At 32.6% G+C, this 21,555-nt stretch overlaps 1 protein-coding gene across 2 annotated transcripts in view; it reads left to right on the forward strand.

The window, feature by feature from the left end:
* The window catches only part of LOC127706835 (uncharacterized), a 50,451-nt gene that overhangs the window by 5,690 nt on the left and 23,206 nt on the right, over positions 1 to 21,555 (forward strand). For both annotated transcript variants that reach the window (XM_052211551.1, XM_052211559.1), the window contains exon 2: positions 19,381 to 19,546. In XM_052211551.1, coding sequence (XP_052067511.1) covers positions 19,435 to 19,546 — 112 coding nt within the window. In that variant the 5' untranslated portion in view covers positions 19,381 to 19,434. The remainder of the gene's footprint in view (positions 1 to 19,380; positions 19,547 to 21,555) is intronic.

Genomic DNA, 21,555 nt, shown 5'->3' on the forward strand with positions numbered 1-21,555 from the left:
AATTATATTATACTGGAATGTTCTGATTTTAACATTATTTACCATTTTTATCCTCATTTTTGTTCACAGGGAATAAGGGCTCACATTCCCTGTCAAGGTGACCAATCAAATTGCATTGCAGTATTAGCCGGGATATTTCACTACAGCTACAGTATAATATCGCGTAGTACCTGTTACAAAACTTCAAAAAGCATTTATATTACGCGTGTTGTATTCATGTATATAATGGAACCGTCTAGGTAAAATATTGTTGATATAAGTAAGAATGACATGGTTGTCATTTGGTTTAAACATAATAGTAAATGATTCTGACTTTGCCCCATACAGAGAAATGTATTTATGTAAGTCGCATACTTCTAGTCACAATCATTGCTGTCTCAACACTGTCAATGAATACCAGATTGGCATATTCAAAGATTGGCCCTATATAAGAAATTAAATGTTTTCTAAACATTTTGGCTATGAACAACCTTATCTTTTCTAAATATGATCAAAAGGATATACTATTTCTTTACTATCATATCGATGTCTGTATGCCAGTATCCGCCGTTTGATAATATTACTTCATGGTGTTTGTGTTCATTTACAGAGTTTGAAGAAGAGTTTTCATATTAATTTACGTTTTCAAGTATATACAACCGATGATGATTAATCGTTTTATTTAATAAACTCCAGACGGAATACATCTAAAACGTTTACATTAAACGCAGAATTTGAAGTAAACACAGAAACTATACCTAAGGGATTTAAGCCTTCGATTTAGTTTATAATACTCTTAAAGAATCAACTTTAGATGGTCCAATTTCAAAGCATTTATTTGAAAATTTAAAGGTGTTTGATTTACCTTTATCACAACCGACATTCGTGGACCTGTAATTCAGTGGTTGTCGTTTCGTTTATTGTTTAACATAAATGTGGCCGTGGTTTTCTCTTTTGAATTGTTTCACATTTTGTCATGCCGGGTCTTTGATAGCTTACTCTACAGTATGAGTGTTGCTCATTGTCGTAGGCCATTTACCCTATAGATAATTACATCCTCGTCTTTTGCTTTCTGGTGCATGGATAGTGCATTGGCAATCACAACACAGCTCCTTATTTATATTCTTGACTCACCACCGAGAGTCCTTCCACCTAAGATTTATGTTTGTACCGTCTTATAGCCATGGTGTTGCCTGTCTTGTGTTTTTACCGTCTTGTGTGGTCATGGTGTTGCCTGTCCTTCCACCAAAGATTGGTGTTTGTACCGTCATGTGGCCATTGTGCTGCCTGTCCTTCTATCTAAGATTTGAGACTGTTCCGTCTTGTGGCCATGATGCTGCCTGTCCTTCCACCTAAGATTTGTGTTTGTCCCGTCTTATGGCCATGGTTATGCCTGTCCTTCCACCCAAGATTTGTTATTGTCCCGTCTTTTTGCCATGGTGTTGCCTGTCCTTCCACTTAATATTTGTGATTGTCCCGTTTTATGGCCACGGTGTTGCCTGTCATTCCAAAGATTTATGATTGTCCCGTATTATGGCCATGGTGCTTCCTGTCTTTCCACCTAAGATTTATGATTGACCCGTCTTATGGCCATGGTGTTGCCTGTCCTTCCACCTAAGATTTGTGATTGTCCCGTCTTATTGCCACATTGTTGCTTGTCCTTCCACCTAAGATTTGTGATTGTCCCGCCTTATTGCCACATTGTTGCCTGTCCTTCCACCTAAGATTTGTGATTGACCCGTCTTATTGTCACAGTGCTGCCTGTCCTTCCACCTAAGATTTATGATTGTCTCGTCTTATTGCCACAGTGTTGCCTGTCCTTCCACCTAAGATTTGTGATTGTCCCGTCTTATTGTCACAGTGTTGTTTGTCCTTCCACCTAAGATTTGTGATTGTCCCGTCTTATTTTCACAGTGCTGCCTGTCCTTCCACTTAAGATTTATGATTGTCCCGTCTTATTGCCACAGTGTTGCCTGTCCTTCCACCTAAGATTTGTGATTGTCCTCTTGGTGTTTTCTTTCTTTTTGTCAACAATAATATTTCCATTTTAATCGAAAGTAATTATATAAACGTTTTCATTTTAATCTATTTTCAGGGAATACACATTTTTTATTTTAATCTAGTGTATATACCATAAAAAGTTATTTTCATTTTTATCTATTATTATTATTTTTTTAATCTTTTAGCGTTAATGAATAAACGTTTTCATTTTAATCTATGAAGAATTATGATACACATTTTTATTTTAGTCTATTAAGAATTATGAATCATTATTTTCATTCTATAGATATAAGAAGATGTGGTATGAATGCCAATGAGACAACTCTTCATCCAAGTCACAATTTGTAAAAGTAAACCATTATAGGTCAAAGTACGGCCTTCAACACGTCCCGCCTTGGCTCACACCGAACAGCAAGCTATAAAGGGCCCAAAAATGACTAATGTAAAACCATTCAAACAGGAAAACCAACGGTCTAATCTATATTAAAACGAGAAACGAGAAACACTTATGAACCACATCAACAAACGACAACCACTGAACATTAGGTTCCTGACTTAGGACAGGTGCAAACAAATGCAGCGGGTTTAAACGTTTTAATAGGCTAATCCACTAAGAATTATGAATAAAAAATTCCATTTTAATCTCGTAATAACGGATTGGATTTTTCTAAATTTGTTCAGTCACGAGTTCTATCTTATTTCTTTGTTTGGGGGGAAGGGACATAGGTACCGAACATCATTGTATTCTTAACTGCCTTATAATTTATTGTGCGAGAATCTGTCATGAAATACTTTATCTGTAAATTACAGCAATTCTAAATACAAAAATCGATGCGTCCTTAGAATGCTTTCCAGTCATAAAATTAATCAAAATGCAACTAATTATAGTGGAATTAAACGGGTTATTTACAGTTAAAAATGATCGGAAAACGAGACGGAAGTATTCGAAAAGTTAATGCTCGACTGGTAATCTGAATTATAGACATTTCAGAAAACAACACTGTTTTCACTGTTTTGCTTTTTCATGTTACAGTTTTAATGTGCAAGTCTTTTATGACTTGCAGCGACTTCTAGACTCGATAAGAATCGTGATGTTTCTCACTGTGCGGTTGCAGTTTCAATGTACTAGTCTTTAGGGACGTACAGCGACTTCTAGACTCGATCAGAATCGTGATGTTTCTCGCTGTGCTATATCAGTTTCAATATGTATACAAGTACTTGGGGACTTACAGCGACTTCTAGACTCGATCAGCATCATGATGTTTTTCGCTGTGCTCTGTCAGATTTAATGTACAAGTCTTTGGAGACTTACAGCGACTTCTAGACTCGATAAGAATTGTAATGTTTCTCGCTGTGCGGTAGCAGTTTCAATGTACAAGTATTTTGGGTCTTACAGCGACTTCTAAACTCGATAAGAATCGTGATGTTTCTCTCTTGACATGATGGATTTAGAACGAGATTTCTCTGATGTCCGACGGTCTGTTTTGGGGACTGATTACGATCGAAAATAGGCCATTGCACGTCAGAGCATTTTTTCTATTATCTTGAAAAAAATACTTTTTTTGACATTACCTGTAAACACCAGAAATGATTAGCAATACTAGTTCTACAAACTGTTTATATAACTGAAACTATCAATTGATTCCTTAAAGTAGTTATTACCCTAAAATTACGATTTATGATCAATTTTAGTATTTTTGCTTATTATTTTGAAAACTATTATAGATAGATAGAAACTGTAAATAGCAGTAACTCAAAGCATTACAAGATCTACTAAAAATATTATTGTGACTGAATTCATCAATTGTCTCCTAAGAGTCATTATCACAGGTATAAGACGAGACTCAAACAATATATATTCAGCATATATACATATATTAGTAAATCTCGTCTCGTACCTGTGGTCCTTATAGGAGTTAAAAGACGAACTTTGACTGATTTAAGTTTTTTTTGCCTATTATTGCGTTTTCCACCATTATCAAAGCTCAATTCACCATTTCAAGAGGCTCAAAGCACTTCCGTTATATACTGATAAAAATTCTGCTAAGTAAAGATTGCAATAATAATGGTCATGTCACATACTTACACGAAACCCATTGTATCCAAGATGCGGTATACTCAATCAGTGGTGTCAATCAGATATCATGTGGATTCTTAAAAATTCTAAAGATCTTCTCCAAATCTCCAATCACAATCTTTACAATCTCGAAGTATGTATATCAAAACTTTAGATTTTCGGCTATATATATACTACTATCCAACATGCTCAGTGAACATCGTCTCATTAAATAGAGCTATAACTACAAAATGTAATGGTAATTACAATTTCCTTGTTTTTTTTGGTCATGAAAAATCTTGCTTTGTGAAAAATTTATATTATCAAAATGCTTTGACGTTTTGATATTCCAACAGACATTCGGTATTCTAATGGGTACTTATTGTGCACGCCTATGGCTGACTTGTATGTTTACTCATATTAAGCAGAATTCACACGGCCTTCTCAAAGACAAAAAGAAAAAAGCATCTTGCAAAATTTTCTAATTTCATTTTTCATCAGATATAATAAGGATGTCCTTTCACTCAATAACCCACATTTCAGTGAAAGCTTACATCTAATATATCCCAGTGAACTTTAATTAAGGATACAAGTTATACCAGTGAACTTAAATTAAGGATACAATTAATACGATACACGTGTGTATGTGCACACTTTATGGATTTCATTTTCAGGGGCATACTTCTTACACAAAAACTGCTCCAAGCAAGTTATGAGGAAGAATGACTGAAATTGACACACCATAGATTTTACGGTCACCATCACGAATTGGTTGGCCGATACGAAGTAAAATAAAGAAGTGTGGTATGATTGCAAATGAGACAACTATCAACTAGAGACCAAATGCCGTAGATGTTAGCAACTACAGGTCACCGTACGACCTTCAACAATGAGCAAAATCCATACCCATAGCGAGTTATAAAAAGCAATCCAACCGCCTGATTTATGAACAAAACAACAAACGAGAAACAAATATGATGTAAAGCAACACACAACAACCACTGAATAACAGGCTCCTGACTTAGGAATGGCACACATAGAATGGGGCGGGGTTTTAACATGTCTGCGAGCGCCCAACCCTCACCTAACCGGGGACAGTGATGTAATAGCACAACACAAGAACTGTCTGTGTCTCAACTCACTAGCGACATGTTTTCGCGATCTTAGATCTTTAGACCCCAATAAGTCGTCTGATCTGTAATTCGTTACCGATTCTGTCCTATTCCCGATTGTGACATTTTGACTGAGTATGGATTCGCATTGCGTTGATTCATGCATAGCAGGAGACGCTTATCCTGTCGACGTAACCGGTTTGTATCTTAATTCTTTATCGATTTATAAGACTTGAACATAGGTAAACTACCGTGGCCGTAATTTAAAACATGCAACTAATCTAACGTCAACGCATCGGAGTGATAAACTATATGACGGGTATAAGCATGTTGAGCACCAGACAATTTCTCATACCGTCATCATCACAAAGATTGATTGATGGAAATCTTTTGACAAAGTTTGGAGACTTATTGGTTTTGCTCAGTTCTTCTTTTTCTTATTATTATTCCCTCTTCTTTTTCTTCTTCACCAGTCGCTTTTAAATTTGAACTTGTCTACACCCGTTCTCCAAAACCGCTTGTCAGATTAACTTAGGGTTCCACAATATGTTAGACTAACTAGTCTAGTGGTGCAATCAGGGTTTTGATTGTGCAATGGGGTTTATAAGGGGTACTTTGAGGGACAAAAAGATAGAAGGGGTTTACTATAGAACTCTATGGGATTTAATTTTTTAAAATTTTCAAATGATTATAACTTCAGTAATGACCATGGGAACATACTGAAAGGTCTAAATGTCAATGGGAGACTTCGTAACAGTATCCTGTTACAATCATTTTTGTTAGTATGTGGCTTTTAGAAACAAGAAAGACTTGTTGTATTATATTTACTCATTACATTATAACTTTTTATCAGTTTCAGTCATTAGTACACTTTATTTTTTCTACTTCTGTTGATTAATATGCGAATCTTTTTAACATTTTGCTATGTGAAGAAGCAGATGTTCTGATGTACGTTTATTTGATTTTTTCTTTGTTTTCAATAGTTGATTAATTTTCACTTCCATACCGAAGGAGTATGAAGATTAAGACAACGTTGTCGTATAGCGAACAAAAGTATTTCCATTATCAACATAATTGAATAATAAGCAGTTAATTGTCATGTTTATCATTATTGAAGACAATGTTATTGAAAATATCACGTTTGCAAATCAAATTTAAACTTATAAATTATAAAATATTAAATAATTATATAAAAAATAAGATAAAAATAACACAACACAACACAACACAACACAACACAACACAACTACCATTAAACTGCATCAAACACCAACGATATGCACAATTAAGACAAAATGGTTGGAGGACATAAAAAACACAGAAAATCGTAGCATAGCAACACAAAATTACCTAATGGAGCAACGAAATCTACTCAAAAGATACATTTTTAGTTTGAATAAACCAATTATATAAAAATAAGACAACTCTCCACAAGAGACCAAATGACACAGAAATTAACAACTATAGGTCACCGTACGTCCTTCAACAATGAACAAAACCCATACCGCATAGTCAGCTATAAAAGGCCCCGAAATGACAAATGTAAAACAGTTCAAACGAGAAAACTAACGGCCTAATTTATGTACAAAATAATGAACGAACAAATATGATACACAGCAACAAACGACAAATTGCAATTGTCTACCGCAAATAAAAGATTCCAAAATACACCATAACTTTTCATCTGATTAAACGTAAATATGTTAGGTCTTGTTTGGTGAGTCTATGATACTGGAACCTCTTAAAGAAGAATTCTCAGATTTCAGCCCCCATCAGGGAGAACTCTGCAATATTTGAGCAAACATTAACAATATATATTATTGCATAGCAATATAATATTTCCCACAGAAAGTAACCAAAGGTTAGCGTGCAATAAATTCTAATATTGCACTAGTGCAATAAATCTTCAAAACTTATGACGTCATCAACGACAAAATCTTAGTTTAAACCAATTTTTACTTTCAAATATTATATTGCTATACAATAAAAGGGTTATTGCATGAATATTGGGGAATATTGTCCCTCGTAGAACATATATTGCACTCGCAAGCTCGTGCAATATAAAATTCTACTCGGGACAATATTCCCCAATATTCATGCAATAACCCTATATTATCAGTGACCACTGTGGATATTAACTAAAAATTGATAGTAAATAGTACACATATGTTTAATCTAGTATATTTGTGTTAGTTTAAATATAAAAACACAAAAAATAGTTAAAAGAAAAAGAAGAAAAAAATAACGGATTTAGAGAAAAATGGGAGAAGCCAGAATAAATAGTACTGTTTCCAAGTACCTGTGCACCAGAAATGCTTCCAATGGCTGGAGAGTTTGCACTTCCGATTTAGATTATTTGATAGCGGGATGCTGCATGTAGCTTGCAGAACATTTTTAGCTATTGAACCAAGCGTTCTTTATTGTAAAGTTAAAGGTATTTTTTCCACATTTTCGCCAGCATGAATTGGTTGACCGTATTGTGTCTTAAATGAACACGGCTCTATTCCATTTACAGTAGGTGAAATCCTGCCTGCCTATCTTTATTCATGCCTTAACACCTGTCATTGACGAGAAAGAAGATGGGTGCTTATAGGGTTTAGAAAATGAGGTGGTGCAGTCAGTTTTATTAGGAATCCTATTGAATGGTTAGACATACTAGACTGCAACATACGCGTTTATAAGTTTGTCCTGATATTTTTCTTATTTATCTCCCTCTCCAAAAAAAAACCCGACAACAAAGTATTTCAAATGATTTTTTCTGTTCTCTACCAAGTTAGGTTTTCCGACAGTTGATATCATTGGAATTTACTTATCATGTATAGATATAATCACAGATGACAATTCAAATGTTAAATGTCATCCACATCACGTAACCCCTCGGGACTTTACAATGAATCTGTTATCACATCTGTATGTCTATTACTATGGATATCATATAAGCTTTAATTATCGACCGTCGTTACGACACCGTGATAATTTTATCTTTCCTCATAAAGGATTCTAATTTATTAATATTAAGTATTTGTATTGTCTATACAACAGCCTTTTATTCATAGTTTAACGGTAGTAGGCCTTTGATTTAAAATTGAACGCTTCTTTTTATACTTTTATTGGGTTGTAAAAGCATTGACCGAAGTACATTTTGTATGAAACGCGGAAGATAGATTTACTGTGCACACGATCAACACTTTTACAACCCATAAAATTATAAAAAGAAGCTTTCAATTCTTATGTACTTACATTTTTATGCAACAATTATATCAAGCTTTTCGTTTGTTTTTCTATGCATTGTTTGAACATTGTCACGGATAGCACGTGCAGTCATAGCTGTATTTTATACGGAAATAGAATATATGATGTTGTTGTCAGCCAATCAAAATGACAGATTCCAATGAAACATAACTGTAATGTAATTACAGTGGGATATAATCATGGAACTGAATACACATTATGAGCATATAAATATACACTATATGTACATTGTCGGAAAATATAAAATTTATTTGTACGAGATTTAGAAAGAGGACGAAAAGCGAGGCTCGCCGAGCTCTCCTATACTGTAGCGAGTACAAATACATATCATATTTCTGACAATGTACATATTGTTTTGTTCCTGCAATTTACACCCGGCACTTGACGCTTTAGTTTTTTAAATCCAAATAGTTGTCGGATTTTTCAAAGAAACCGACATAGTTTTAACGCGGACTGCGAAGTAAACCCCAAAATGAACTGTTACTCAAACAGAAATATTCACATTACCACTTGCTACATATAAAGCAAAAACATATTTGTGTACCTGTTATTTGTACAGTTGTTGGCTGATTGGAGGATTAAGTAAAAAAAATGTTCGTTCAAACTTGATCCCAAGGATGACTCGGTTATAGAAATATTTTCACCTTGGTCTTATTCCTATCGGCACTTAAATCCTTGTCAAAGTATGAAAGTTTGACTTTGACTGTGCAGATTAATTGTAAATAGTTACTCTTCCTGAATATATTGGAAATAATTGCCACTGAACGTTAACCAAACAAAAATCAATCATAGGTTCGTCGCTCATGTATCAAGTTGATTCTTTCTGAAAGTTTTACAGTCGCCATCACAAGCTGGCGTCGTCTGTTATTCTTTTCGGAAGTATTATGGTCACCACCACGATTTGTTGGACCACTGATCTGGGGAATATCTCAGAAACGATTTAAATCATAGTCCCGATAGTTTGCGTTTGCTGAGTTCATTTAATTCATTATAATTACTTTGACTTCTTTGCATCGTATGGATGCTTTTGTTTGACAAATTTCCACAATAACTATATGTAGGTTTTAATGCTTTCAAATTGTAAGTTTTCCACTCATCAGATTTTGATTTTTTTCAGTATTGTATAGTTACAGCATTTTTTCCACTGAAAGCATACAAAAAAGCTTCTGTTGTAATTTCTTTGAGGTCAAACCTTATTTGGGTTATCTGAACAAAATCGGTCAAAATACAAGTCATTTAGAAGCAGATGGCCTAAAAGATAAAAGCTATTGTGATTTGTTTGATTTTATTTTATTGCAAACCACTTTAAAAGATAACAGATGAGTTAAATGAAGGATTACGTTTGCTATTGACCACATGACAACTAATTATGGCCTCGAATTATTAATGTGTAATGTAAAATGTTCTTGACTTGGGTTAAACATTCTATACAGCTTTAATACTCTGTATGACTCAAATTATTTACGAACTTGTAATATGTTATTGAATGACCAGAAAGCTATTCTTTTTCTTAAACTCATAACTCGGATAATTCAATCCCTCTTGGTGTCCGATTTTCTCCCAAACGAGAAAGCAGCCATCGTAGAGAAGCAGAATATAACGAATGAACCATTCGAGTTATTAGTTCCATGCATGAAATATTCGCCACTGTCGTTAAACAAGCAATAATAAATCAATCACTTCCATGCACCATGGAAATGAACAAGTTCGTTCTGTATAAAATATAATGTAAGGTTACAGTAAAGCATAATCTCTAAACTTTATTCTTGCTGATTGTATAATACATGGTCGATGGAACTCCTCAGTGTTGATATCGTATTTTCTTAAACCTTCAAAAGAAACTTGATGAATGTAAATCTGCAATAAAACATGTAAAAATGACTTCTATTTCTTGAATTCAATAAGAGTGAAAAAACTGTTCGATATCCGTCATAATGAAGGACATGTTTTATATCTGTAGATATTGTTGCACTGGTGATCGTCTGTTGTCGTAAAACCTATTAAATCTCTAGAAAACTGATAAAATACTAGAAGAAAATTCTCTTCACTTTGTGCGAGAAAGAAGTTATAGACCTTTTAACTTCATGTTTATTAATTTAGTTTATTTTGTTATTTATATAAGAGAATATTTAAAGTAATGTTTCTGTTCCACCATTAAATTTACTTTGTTTGGAATGATTCATTTTTAATCAAGTAAATGCATTTACTTCTGTAATTTACTGCATTTTTGTAGAAAATTAATTTGAGATACAGTTTTTTTTTTTTTTTTTTAGGGTTTATTTATTTTTGTCTTTCGTTTTCGAGTCTGTTTCTTATAGATGATTGCATATAATGGTAAATTTTAGGCATGCATTGTGAAGACTATCACTGAACAGGTACAGTTGACAACACATATAGCCATCACATCGATTCTCTTACACACACTGTAGTAATGAAATATGACCATGTTCCACGTCCCAAATTATCTAATTAAATTACTGTTGTTATTTTTTATCATAATTTCGCTAAATTTTAAGTTAGTTGATTGATACTGCGAGTTTGAAAACGTGTCATAATAGAAGAGAAAGAAAATTGGATTTCCATCAAAGACACAAAATCAGTACACGCACAGCAAAACACACTAAAAGCAATGTCATTTATAGTTATAAAATCAAACGCAAATTTGTATGCAGTTCGCATGCAATCGAAGAGAAAGTTGTAAAAAAAAAAATAACAGTGGCATATTAAATTGGCGGAAATTTTCAGTTTATTTTGATAATAATACAATTCTTAAACTAAGGATAGAATTGTCTTTGAAGTTTGGTTTTATAAGTCGTTTTGTTTGGTTTTTATAGCTCCTAATGTGTAATACCAACAAGAAGTCGGGCCGTGTGCACAAAACTATGAATTATATACCTGTGTACCTTTTTTGACTTTGAACTTTGTCTTATAATGTACCGCTAAATCACTCCCAGTTTTTGATGGGTTTCGTTTTACTCAGTCTTTATTTTCTATGTAATGTTTTATGAACTTGTTTGCCTTCTGTCGCCTTTCTTTATTTTGCCATGGCGTTTTCAGTTTCTCTCGATTTGCGGGGTTTGAATGTACCCTTGGTATCTACCGCCTCTTTTTAAACAAAAATGCTTATACAGTATAGGTGTGCGCAATTGACACGAACTTATGAACTTATACGGGTTACAGTTATATTTATCTAAAGCTGAATTAAAAGCATTCAAATATATTGCCGTTATAGTTAGATGAGACAGGTTATTCTACTGATCCACCGTTTTCTAATTGCCAAAAAGTATGTAATCTCTGTATCGTACTACACGGTTTCAGGGAAAAATATATTATCGTGAACTTGTTTAATTCCCACTATATTATATTAAAACTATTTTAATGCCTTTTAAAAAAGATTTTTGTAAAACAAACGAGATGTTAAAAATTGTTTGCTAACGTCTAACAGACTACTTTATGTCATATGACTGACATAACTATGTTTTTTTTAATATTTGAAATAATAATTAATGAAGAAAATAATCATCAATTGATGCGCAACTGCCTATGTATCCTGGTTTCTTTCTCAACCATGCACTGTGACGATTATGCACTTTTAGACAGCCCCAATTGGAACCTTTAAATTAGTTTATCGTCAATGAATAATACATTATTTATTTCGACATGTACTTTATTGAATTTTTAGTCCACAAAAAGTGTTATTGATTTAACATTAATTCACATAATTTCTATAATGTTCTAATTTTGAGAGTGTGACGTTCTTATCAAATTATACTTGCCAATTGTGTCATTTACAATTGCGTCATCTGCCAGCAAGTTGACACTCAATACATCGTTTAAAATCACATATTCACTTCAGATCTTTTTCTCATATCGTGACTACATTACAAATGTATTAAATATCCTATTGAAAAGTAATGCATAAAGTTCATAGAAAATACATTTACGAGTGACAATTCACTTAGTTCTTATTGATATAGTGACATAGGCTGTCGATCTTCTTATTGACTGCATTATTGGAGGGATGCATAAAGTTTGATTTTAGATATAAAAACATGCAATATTAATCCCAACTAAAATTCGCAGTGTTACAGTCAATCTTATGACAACATTATGTAATAATTCTGAAATTTTAATCAAGTTTAAACATATTTTATTTGCTTAGATATGCAAAAGGGATGAGCCACAAGTTAATCAACTTATATTTAGTCTTCTTAAAGGTTACTTCATAGATTTGGGAAATTTTGAGTTTACGTGTTTGTATATCAGAAAGTACTCTTCTGAAACAACATTGCAAACTAAACCTAAAATTCTATTAACAGTATAAAACTATGCATTGTCCTTCAGATCTTTCGTTCAATCTATTAACAGTATAAAACTATTCATTGTCCTTCAGATCTTTCGTTCTATCAATTAACAGTAAAACTATGCATTATCCTTCAGATTCTTCGTTCCATCTATTAACAGTAAAACTATGCATTGTCCTTCAGATCTTTCATTCGATCTATTAACAGTAAAACTATGCATTGTCCTTCAGATCTTTTGTTCCATCTATTAACAGTAAAACTGTGCATTGTCCTTTAGGTATATTATTTTATCTATTAACAGTAAAACTGTGCATTGTCCTTCAGATCTTTCGTTCCATCTATTAACAGTATAAAACTATTCATTGTCCTTCAGATCTTTCGTTCTATCAATTAACAGTGAAACTATGCATTGTCCTTCAGATTCTTCGTTCCATCTATTAACAGTAAAACTATGCATTGTCCTTCAGATCTTTCGTTCGATCTATTAACAGTAAAACTATTCATTGTCCTTCAGATCTTTTGTTCCATCTATTAACAGTAAAACTGTGCATTGTCCTTTAGGTATATTATTTTATCTATTAACAGTAAAACTGTGCATTGTCCTTTAGATCTATTGTTTTACCTATAAACAGTAAAACTGTGCATTGTCCTTCAGATCTTTCGTTCCATCTATTAACAGTAAAACTATGCATTGTCCTTCAGATTCTTCGTTCCATCTATAATAAATTAACAGTTAAACTGTGCACTGTCCTTTAGATCTATTGTTTTATTTATTAACAGTAAAACTGTACATTGTCCTTCAGATCTTTCGTTCCATCTATAAACAGTGAATCTGTGCATTGTCCTTCAGATCTATTGTTTTATCTATTAACAGTAAAACTGTGCATGGTCCTTCAGATCTTTCGTTCCATCTATCAACTGTAAAACTATGCATTGTCCTTCAGATCTTTCGTTCTATCTATTAACAGTAAAACTATGCATTGTCCTTCAGATCTTTCGTTCTATCTATTAACAGTGAAACTATGCATTGTCCTTCAGATCCTTCGTTTCATCTATTAACAGTAAAACTGTGCATTGTCCTTTAGATCTATTGTTTTATTTATTAACAATAAAGCTGTGCATTGTCCTTCCGATCTTTCGTTCCATCTATAAACAGTAAAACTCTGCATTGTCCTTCAGATCTATTGTTTTATCTATTAACAGTAAAACTGTGCATTGTCCTTCAGATCTTTCGTTCCATCTATTAACAGTAAAACTATGCATTGTCCTTCAGATTCTTCGTTCCATCTATTAACAATAAAACTGTGCATTGTCCCTCAGATCTTTTGTTCCATATATTAACAGAAAAACTGTGCATTGTCCTTCAGATCTTTCGTTCAATCTATGAACAGTAAAACTGCTCATTGTCCGTCAGATCTTTCGTTCCATCTATGAACAGTAAAACTATGCATTGTCCTTCAGATCTATTGTTTTATCTATTTACAGTAGAACTGTGCATTGTCATTCAGATCTTTCGTTCCATGTATTAACAGTAAAACTGTGCATTGTCCTTCAGATCTATTGTTTTATCTATTAACAGAAAAACTGTGCATTGTCCTTCAGATCTTTCGTTCCATCTATTAACAGTAAAACTGTGCATTATCCTTCATATCTATTGTTTTATCTTTTAACAGTAAAAATGTGCATTGTCCTTCAGATCTTTCGTTCCATCTATTAACAGTAAAACTGTGCATTATCCTTCATATCTATTGTTTTATCTTTTAACAGTAAAACTGTGCATTGTCCTTCAGATTTTTCGTTCCATCTATGAACAGTAAAACTGTTCATTGTCCGTCAGATCTTTCGTTCCATCTATGAACAGTAAAACTATGCATTGTCCTTCAGATCTTTCGTTTCATCTATTAACAGTATAAAACTATGCATTATCCTTCAGATCTTTCGTTCCATCTATGGTCAGTAAAACTCTGCATTGTCCTTCAGATCTTTCGTTTGTTCTATAAATAGTAAAACTGTGCATTGTCCTTCAGATCTTTCGTTCCATCTATGAACAGTAAAACTGTGCATTGTCCTTCAGACCTATCGTTTTATCTATGAACAGTAAAACTTTGCATTGTTCTTCAGATCTTTCGTTACATCTATTACCAGTAAAAATGTGCATTGTCCTTCAGACTTATCGTTTCATTCTGAACAGTTAAAACTATGCATTGTCCTTTAGATCTTTCGTTCCATCTATGAACAGTAAAACTGTGCATTGTCCTTCATATCTTTCGTTTCATCTATTAACATTAAAACTGTGCATTGTCCTTCAGATCTTTCGTTTTATCTATTAACAGTAAAACTATGCATTGTCCTTCAGATCTTTCGTTCCATCAAATTTGGAAAAACGTGTAAATTCTACAATGTTTTATTCAAATTGCTTTCTTGGGAATCTGCAGGTCTGAACAACAGTCTGTATAAACGATTGTCGTTGAATTCATTATTTTTGGAAATTAACCAAATTCTTTCAAAATAACAATTTTGGGGCATTTATGATTTGCAATTTGAAATAAATTGCAAGGGACCTTGTTCAGTTTAAGAATTACAATGAACTTTTTTTTTTACAAAGTACTAGCAGTACATGTAAATTTATGTTATAGCGTGTGCTGTTTAATTCAGTTATATTAAAGTGAAGCTTTTATGTTTCCTTGAAATGGTGAATCTTCATGTTTACCCAATCTTACCACTTGTTGCAACATGCTCACGTTAACTATATTCATAGACTTCTCAAAATAAATCATTGACAAAGCCTAGAGACAAGTATCAGATTGATCAACTATATGGTACAACACACGTTAATTTAAAAGTAGTTTTCCATTAATTTGGAATAATGTCACAAAAACAAACTTTACTGCTTTATTAAATTGCATACAAGATTTTATTGAAACTACAATTTATAAAATTGAATGTCATCGTAAACTAGGTAAAACTGATTCTTGACATGCAAACTGTTGCTAAATGGAGCTGATTTAAATATAGGAAGTTTGATTTCTATAATGGGCTTTAAATAATGTATGGACAGGATCAACGTAATGCTTGTCTACATTATTAGGTTTGCTTTCGGAGATTTTGTTGAAAGATAGACATACAGATTTTGCAATAGATTTATTTAACAGGTACAAATGTTTCTATACGAATGCACTGCATGTTTAATACTTATTTTGTGAACTTGTTCCCATTTAAAAAAACCGGCATGAAGTATTTTGTAGGGGGAGGGGGTTTCTAGTTTTCGTCTCAATTTCTTCTGCACTTCATACATATTTGAATATCTGAATTATCACTTTTGCAGTAGAAGCGGGTTTAATCTTTTTAGGTGAATATGTTTCCATTGCATAATTGAAACAGTAAGGGTCTTTTTTTTCACTCTCTGTTGGTTGTATATTTTTTAGTTGTCATGTAGGCTTATTTCAAAGTCACAACAATGAGAAAGTGGCAAACCGGTGGTATTCTCAAATAAAGGACACGTGGGATCCATGGTACACTGATGTATCAACAACCCAGTAGTCCGCACTATGTTGACATGACATATCATTGATATGTTTATTTTTCTGTAAATTGACTGTTTATAAAATGTTGATTTATTCGAAACACTAATGTTGTTCTACCCCCAGGTATAGATTGCCTCATTTGGCACAACTTTTTAGAATGTTCGGCTTTTGATGCTCTACACCTTCATATTTGACTTGGCCTTCCAACTGTTTTGAATCGAGCGTCACTGATGAGTTATGTGTAGACGAAACACGCGTCTGGCGAACAGAATTTTAGGCCTGGTATCTTAGTTTAAACAGTTAACCTCTTTTATTAAAATCTGCAATATAAAACAAGCCTTAGCATATGATATCAACTGGGAAACGTCAGCACATTCAAAAGGGGGGATGGGCAGATAGTATGCGTCTACTCAAGAGATAGAAAAAGGAGGTAGAGGACACGAAGTGGACACTCAACAATCACGAGTCAAAGTAAAATAGACACTACTACGGCCATAAAGAAAAACGACAAATGTCAAACAAATCTGAAAAAAACAGGATTTGAAATGGCACCCGTTTACAATGACAAAACTGATTTCCATGTATGAAATTTGAGCTTTCCATAAGTATTAATTCAAAGGAAAAATGTCGATATAAAGAAAGGTTCGCTCGAGTATACGAGACGTACATATATTAATTGAAAACAGAATCATTGATTTGAGGGATATTATCAATACGTCAGAGAATGATAGGAAAGTATGAATTGACTAGATGTTTCTTATCTTCTTGTCTTTAAGAAGGTTTTGTGTAAACTTTTCTTTATATGAGAATCGGTACAAGTCAGCTAGTAGGGTGCTTATTTTGATGCAAACTTAATGTTGGTATATCAGTCCACCAACTGATGTGTTGTCAATCAGAAATTCTAGCAGTTTCCTAAATCCTGTTTTCGTTTTTTTTGTTCCTACAATGTCTGTCATTCTTAAAAGCATCTTTTATCTACATTTTGCAAAGGAACGGGTTTTTGCGTTTATCGTTTTTTTTTGGATGAAAAGATGTGAACAATTTAGAGTGTTGAACATTCTAAATTTTTGTAGCTTTAAATTGCTGTAATTGCAGGTATTTTAAGAAAGTCTTTTGAAATTTTAACTGTCCCAATTTGATGCTTTTAGAATGTATTCTACTGACGTTTCAGTCTCGTTGAAATCTCGTTCTGGAATCATTTCCAAAACATGTGATACAAGTGGAAAATATCAATGAATTTAAAAAATATTATAATCAAACTTAAATCTGTGAAAAAATTGTGTATTTACAATAAGTAGTTTTTGAGCAATAAAATTATCCGATTTTATAACCAATCAAGTCAGTCTCATTAGCCAAAATGTTGAGAAAATTGGTGAGTGGTACAAGAAACGATTTTACCAGATACATGTACATCCCATATCAATTTTTTCTTTTCAAATTTCTTAGATATGTATTTTTTCAATCATTTATAACAGAGAAATCGAAATAATATGCTTTTTGTTCTAAAAAATAGAGAAAAATCCCAAAATTACAAAATTTACAACATGGTAATTTGACACAAAAAAGCAACAAAATTTTATAAAACTTTCTTATATTAACACCTACCTATAGTATTTTTAAGTTAAATTTATTCAGATTGGTCCACTTCATCTTTAGTGAAAGTATGAAAAAAAGTTTAATTGTGAAACTGTGATTTTTTTCATGATAATAGCCCAAAAATGGGTAAAAATTGATGAAAAATGAAAAAATCATCAAAATTGGGTACTTTCAAATAGCTGTAGCAAAAAAAGAAGTGCACCATCATCTGATTTTTTCTTCACCAATTATTTTTTTACAGTCATATAAACCAAAAAAATCAGGTTAAGAAACATAGTTTAATTCTAGAAATGTTTGGCTTCTCAGAGGTGTAAATCTTTAAATGCCTGTACCAAGTCAGGAATATGACAGTTGTTGTCCATTCGTTTGATGTGTTTTGTCATTTGATTTTGCCATGTGATTAGGGACTTTCCGATTGAATTTTCCTCGGAGTGCAGTATTTTTGTGATTTTACTTTTTCCTCAACTTTTAATATTATTATTATCCTTGTCTTATGAAGCTGAAAATATACCATGGTTGTATGACAGAAAAAAATAAGTATGCGTCATATGTATATAGTTGGTATACGTTCATTTATATTTTTTTCCTAAATGTCATGTCTCTTAGGTTGTTTTCATGATTGGTTTGGTCATTTGCCATTCTTATTAAGGTCACTGATACCATTATATTTTTTTCTGTAATTATCGTCTCGGACGTACATTATGAAGTTAAATTACAATTCACATATTCCCAAATGTATTTACCATCTACAGTTTATTCGAAAATGAGAGTAAATGATAAATCCTATCGATCTTCACTGACATTAAGTATACTATACGTATTTGATAGGACATCCTTTAATAAAATTAAATAAATAAGTAACAGGCAAAGTTGACCATAAATGGATTTGGTTATTATTTTTTTGGTCCTTTTTGGTTACATAGCTCTTCAACTGTTTCGGTTCTTATACATCCTTGGCTTTCAAATATTCGGCTTTGAGCGTTCCTGATGAAGGTAAATCCAGAAAAGCGCTTCGGACGCATGAAATCTATAACGTTGTTTTAACAGCAAAATGGTTTGTATTAACAATTGGAATTTAACAAACAGGTTGGTGATACCAAACTGCATTAAATATTAGACAACAGAAGTTTACCGATGTTCAAAACTTATAAATCAATTTGAAAATACAAAGAGAAAAATATCCGGAGGGAATCACATGAATATAAAATGGAAATTAAAAAAATCGGAAATCTGAAATTATAGCAAGAAAGCAGGTGTTCGGAAGAACAATTAGAACTTACATATGCACAGAGAATACTTAGAATGATGAACCTCACCCAAATATATTGTGTGATATAAAGTATTCTTCAAGGATAAGTATAAAAACACCTTCATAATTCTAATTCATGATTTCTTTAAATCATTGAGGACCTGCTGTAATATTTCAAGACATACTGAAATATAATTACAGAGGTCCTGAAACCGAATAATGGGGGTCATGAAATAGAATTTTGTAGGTCCTGAAATACTGGATATTGCGATTTCTATTGTTAATCATTCAAATTATTTTTTTCCAGATGTAACGACAGCACACAAAGGTAGACAAAAATGACAGGATTAGTGTAAATAAAATGGATTACATCAAGCAGTTTGAGATCGAGCTGGATAAAGATGTGTACTATGCTGGCGAAACATTATCTGGATGTGTACTTGTCAAAAATACAGAAAATGTGAAAGTACAAGGTTTGTGTCTACCTTACATTTTATAAAAGAACAAATCAAGATGTTATATATATTAAATCTAACAAACAAAGCCATTAATACCTGACCCGTACAGTGCACAGACACCAACTACCAATGCTCAATAAATGTATTTGATGTACATTTAAGTTCAAACACTGTGTGTAATATTTTGTAAGAAATTAATATTATTATTATTTGTTTTACAGTTGACATACTAAAGAAGGACACTGCCTTATTTAACCCGATTTTCCTCGTCAAATTTTCTTTCAATCATATTATTTCTTATAAACGTTTTGATTTGTTCTTTTAAAAGTGTTCTTTTCATATTACATAATTTTATGTTTGTAGAACGCTTTTTCATTGAAGTTTTTTTTTGTGTTACGAGTTAATCAACAGCATTTGACACGTTACAAAACTATCCAGTTATGAAATGATATAAAAATGTTACAATATAAAATTATGAAATTTCGATTAAAATGTACGCTTATTTTCAAGCACAATAAAAGCAAATTATACTTGCTGTATTTGCTGTTATGTCATGAATTATAAATACACGGTATAATTTGATGTTCACTTCGCTGTCCGATTTGACTAATTAGTTGTGAATACCTGTTTAAACAAGGAAGTATCAGTAAAAAGTAAAAAAAAAACAAAAATACCGAACTCCAAGGGAAATTAAAAACGGAAATTCCTTTATAAAATGGCAAAATCAAAAGCTCACACACATCAAACGAATGGATAACAACTGTCATATTCCTGACTTGGTACAGGCATTTCCTTATGTAGAAAATAATGGATTAAAACTGGTTTTATAGCCAGCTAAACCTCTCACTTTTAAAATCTCCCGTAAAAACGGGATAAATAACGGAACCAATTAGATATTTAAGTGCAAAAAAGTACTGTTGAAAATCCAGGTAACAGTTGTTTACCTATGTTCAAATCCAGGTAACAGTTGTTTACCTATGTTCAAATCCAGGTAACAGTTGTTTACCGATGTTCAAATCCAGGTAACAGTTGTTTACCGATGTTCAAATCTCATAAACATATTAAGAGCATACAAACCAAGGTAAACAAACTGAGAGAATCACAATGACTAGTACATCTTAGAATCTTTTTAATTTTCGTTTTTTTTTTTGTAAGAGTTTCAAATTCTGTGAGTATTATATCTTACTTATACAGTTAGCGGTTTGCATGTTGAAAGACTCTTAAAATGCTAAATTTAAAACATATTTACTAAAATAGATGCCATTTTTGTTGAAGTTGCAGGAGAATGCTTATAACTGCATTTTTTTTTCTCAGGACTTTGTACTTAACAAACCTACAAACTAAAACAGTATCTATTTTGAGACCAAATGAAAAGTTTCTGGCCTCTGTGAATATGAGAACGTGCAATAAAAGAAAGAGTATAAATGTTGACAAAATTTCAAACGTACGAGAGAATATCTGCTGATACTAACTGAAATATCTCTGGCCTCTGTAATGTTACTTAGACTGTTTTTGACGTCTTTATAATAAATCCGTTGAATGTGTACTGGTTGATACTTTTGTCGGGGAGAACATGATTTAAGTTGTAATTCTCTTTGAACTTGCTTTCAGAATCTGCGAGTACTTTTATGTTGGTGTTTTGTGTCTATTGTTTTATGCTAGTTGCTGTTTTTGTGCTTTGGACTAATCTATTGAGTTAAGTCATTTGCAAATGATTTTTAATGTTTATTCTTATTTTGTGCTGTTACACCACTGTCCCAGGTTAGGTTAATAGTTGAAATTTTACCAACATTATTTATGTACCTGTTCCAAGTCAGGAGCTGTAATTCAATGGTTGTCGTTGGGTCATGTCTGTCAAATTTCTTTTGCGAAAATTGTTTTGTTGTAAATTAGGCCGTTAATTTTTCTCGTTTGAATTTTTTCACGTTATTCATTTAGGGGCCTTTTATTGCTGACTATACGGTATGAGGTTTTCTCTTTGTTGAAATCCGTATGGTCACCTATAATTGCTTATATTCATGTCA

Source organism: Mytilus californianus, unplaced genomic scaffold (assembly GCF_021869535.1).
Source record: "Mytilus californianus isolate M0D057914Y unplaced genomic scaffold, xbMytCali1.0.p SCAF_1, whole genome shotgun sequence".
Classification (NCBI taxonomy): Eukaryota; Metazoa; Mollusca; class Bivalvia; order Mytilida; family Mytilidae; genus Mytilus; species Mytilus californianus.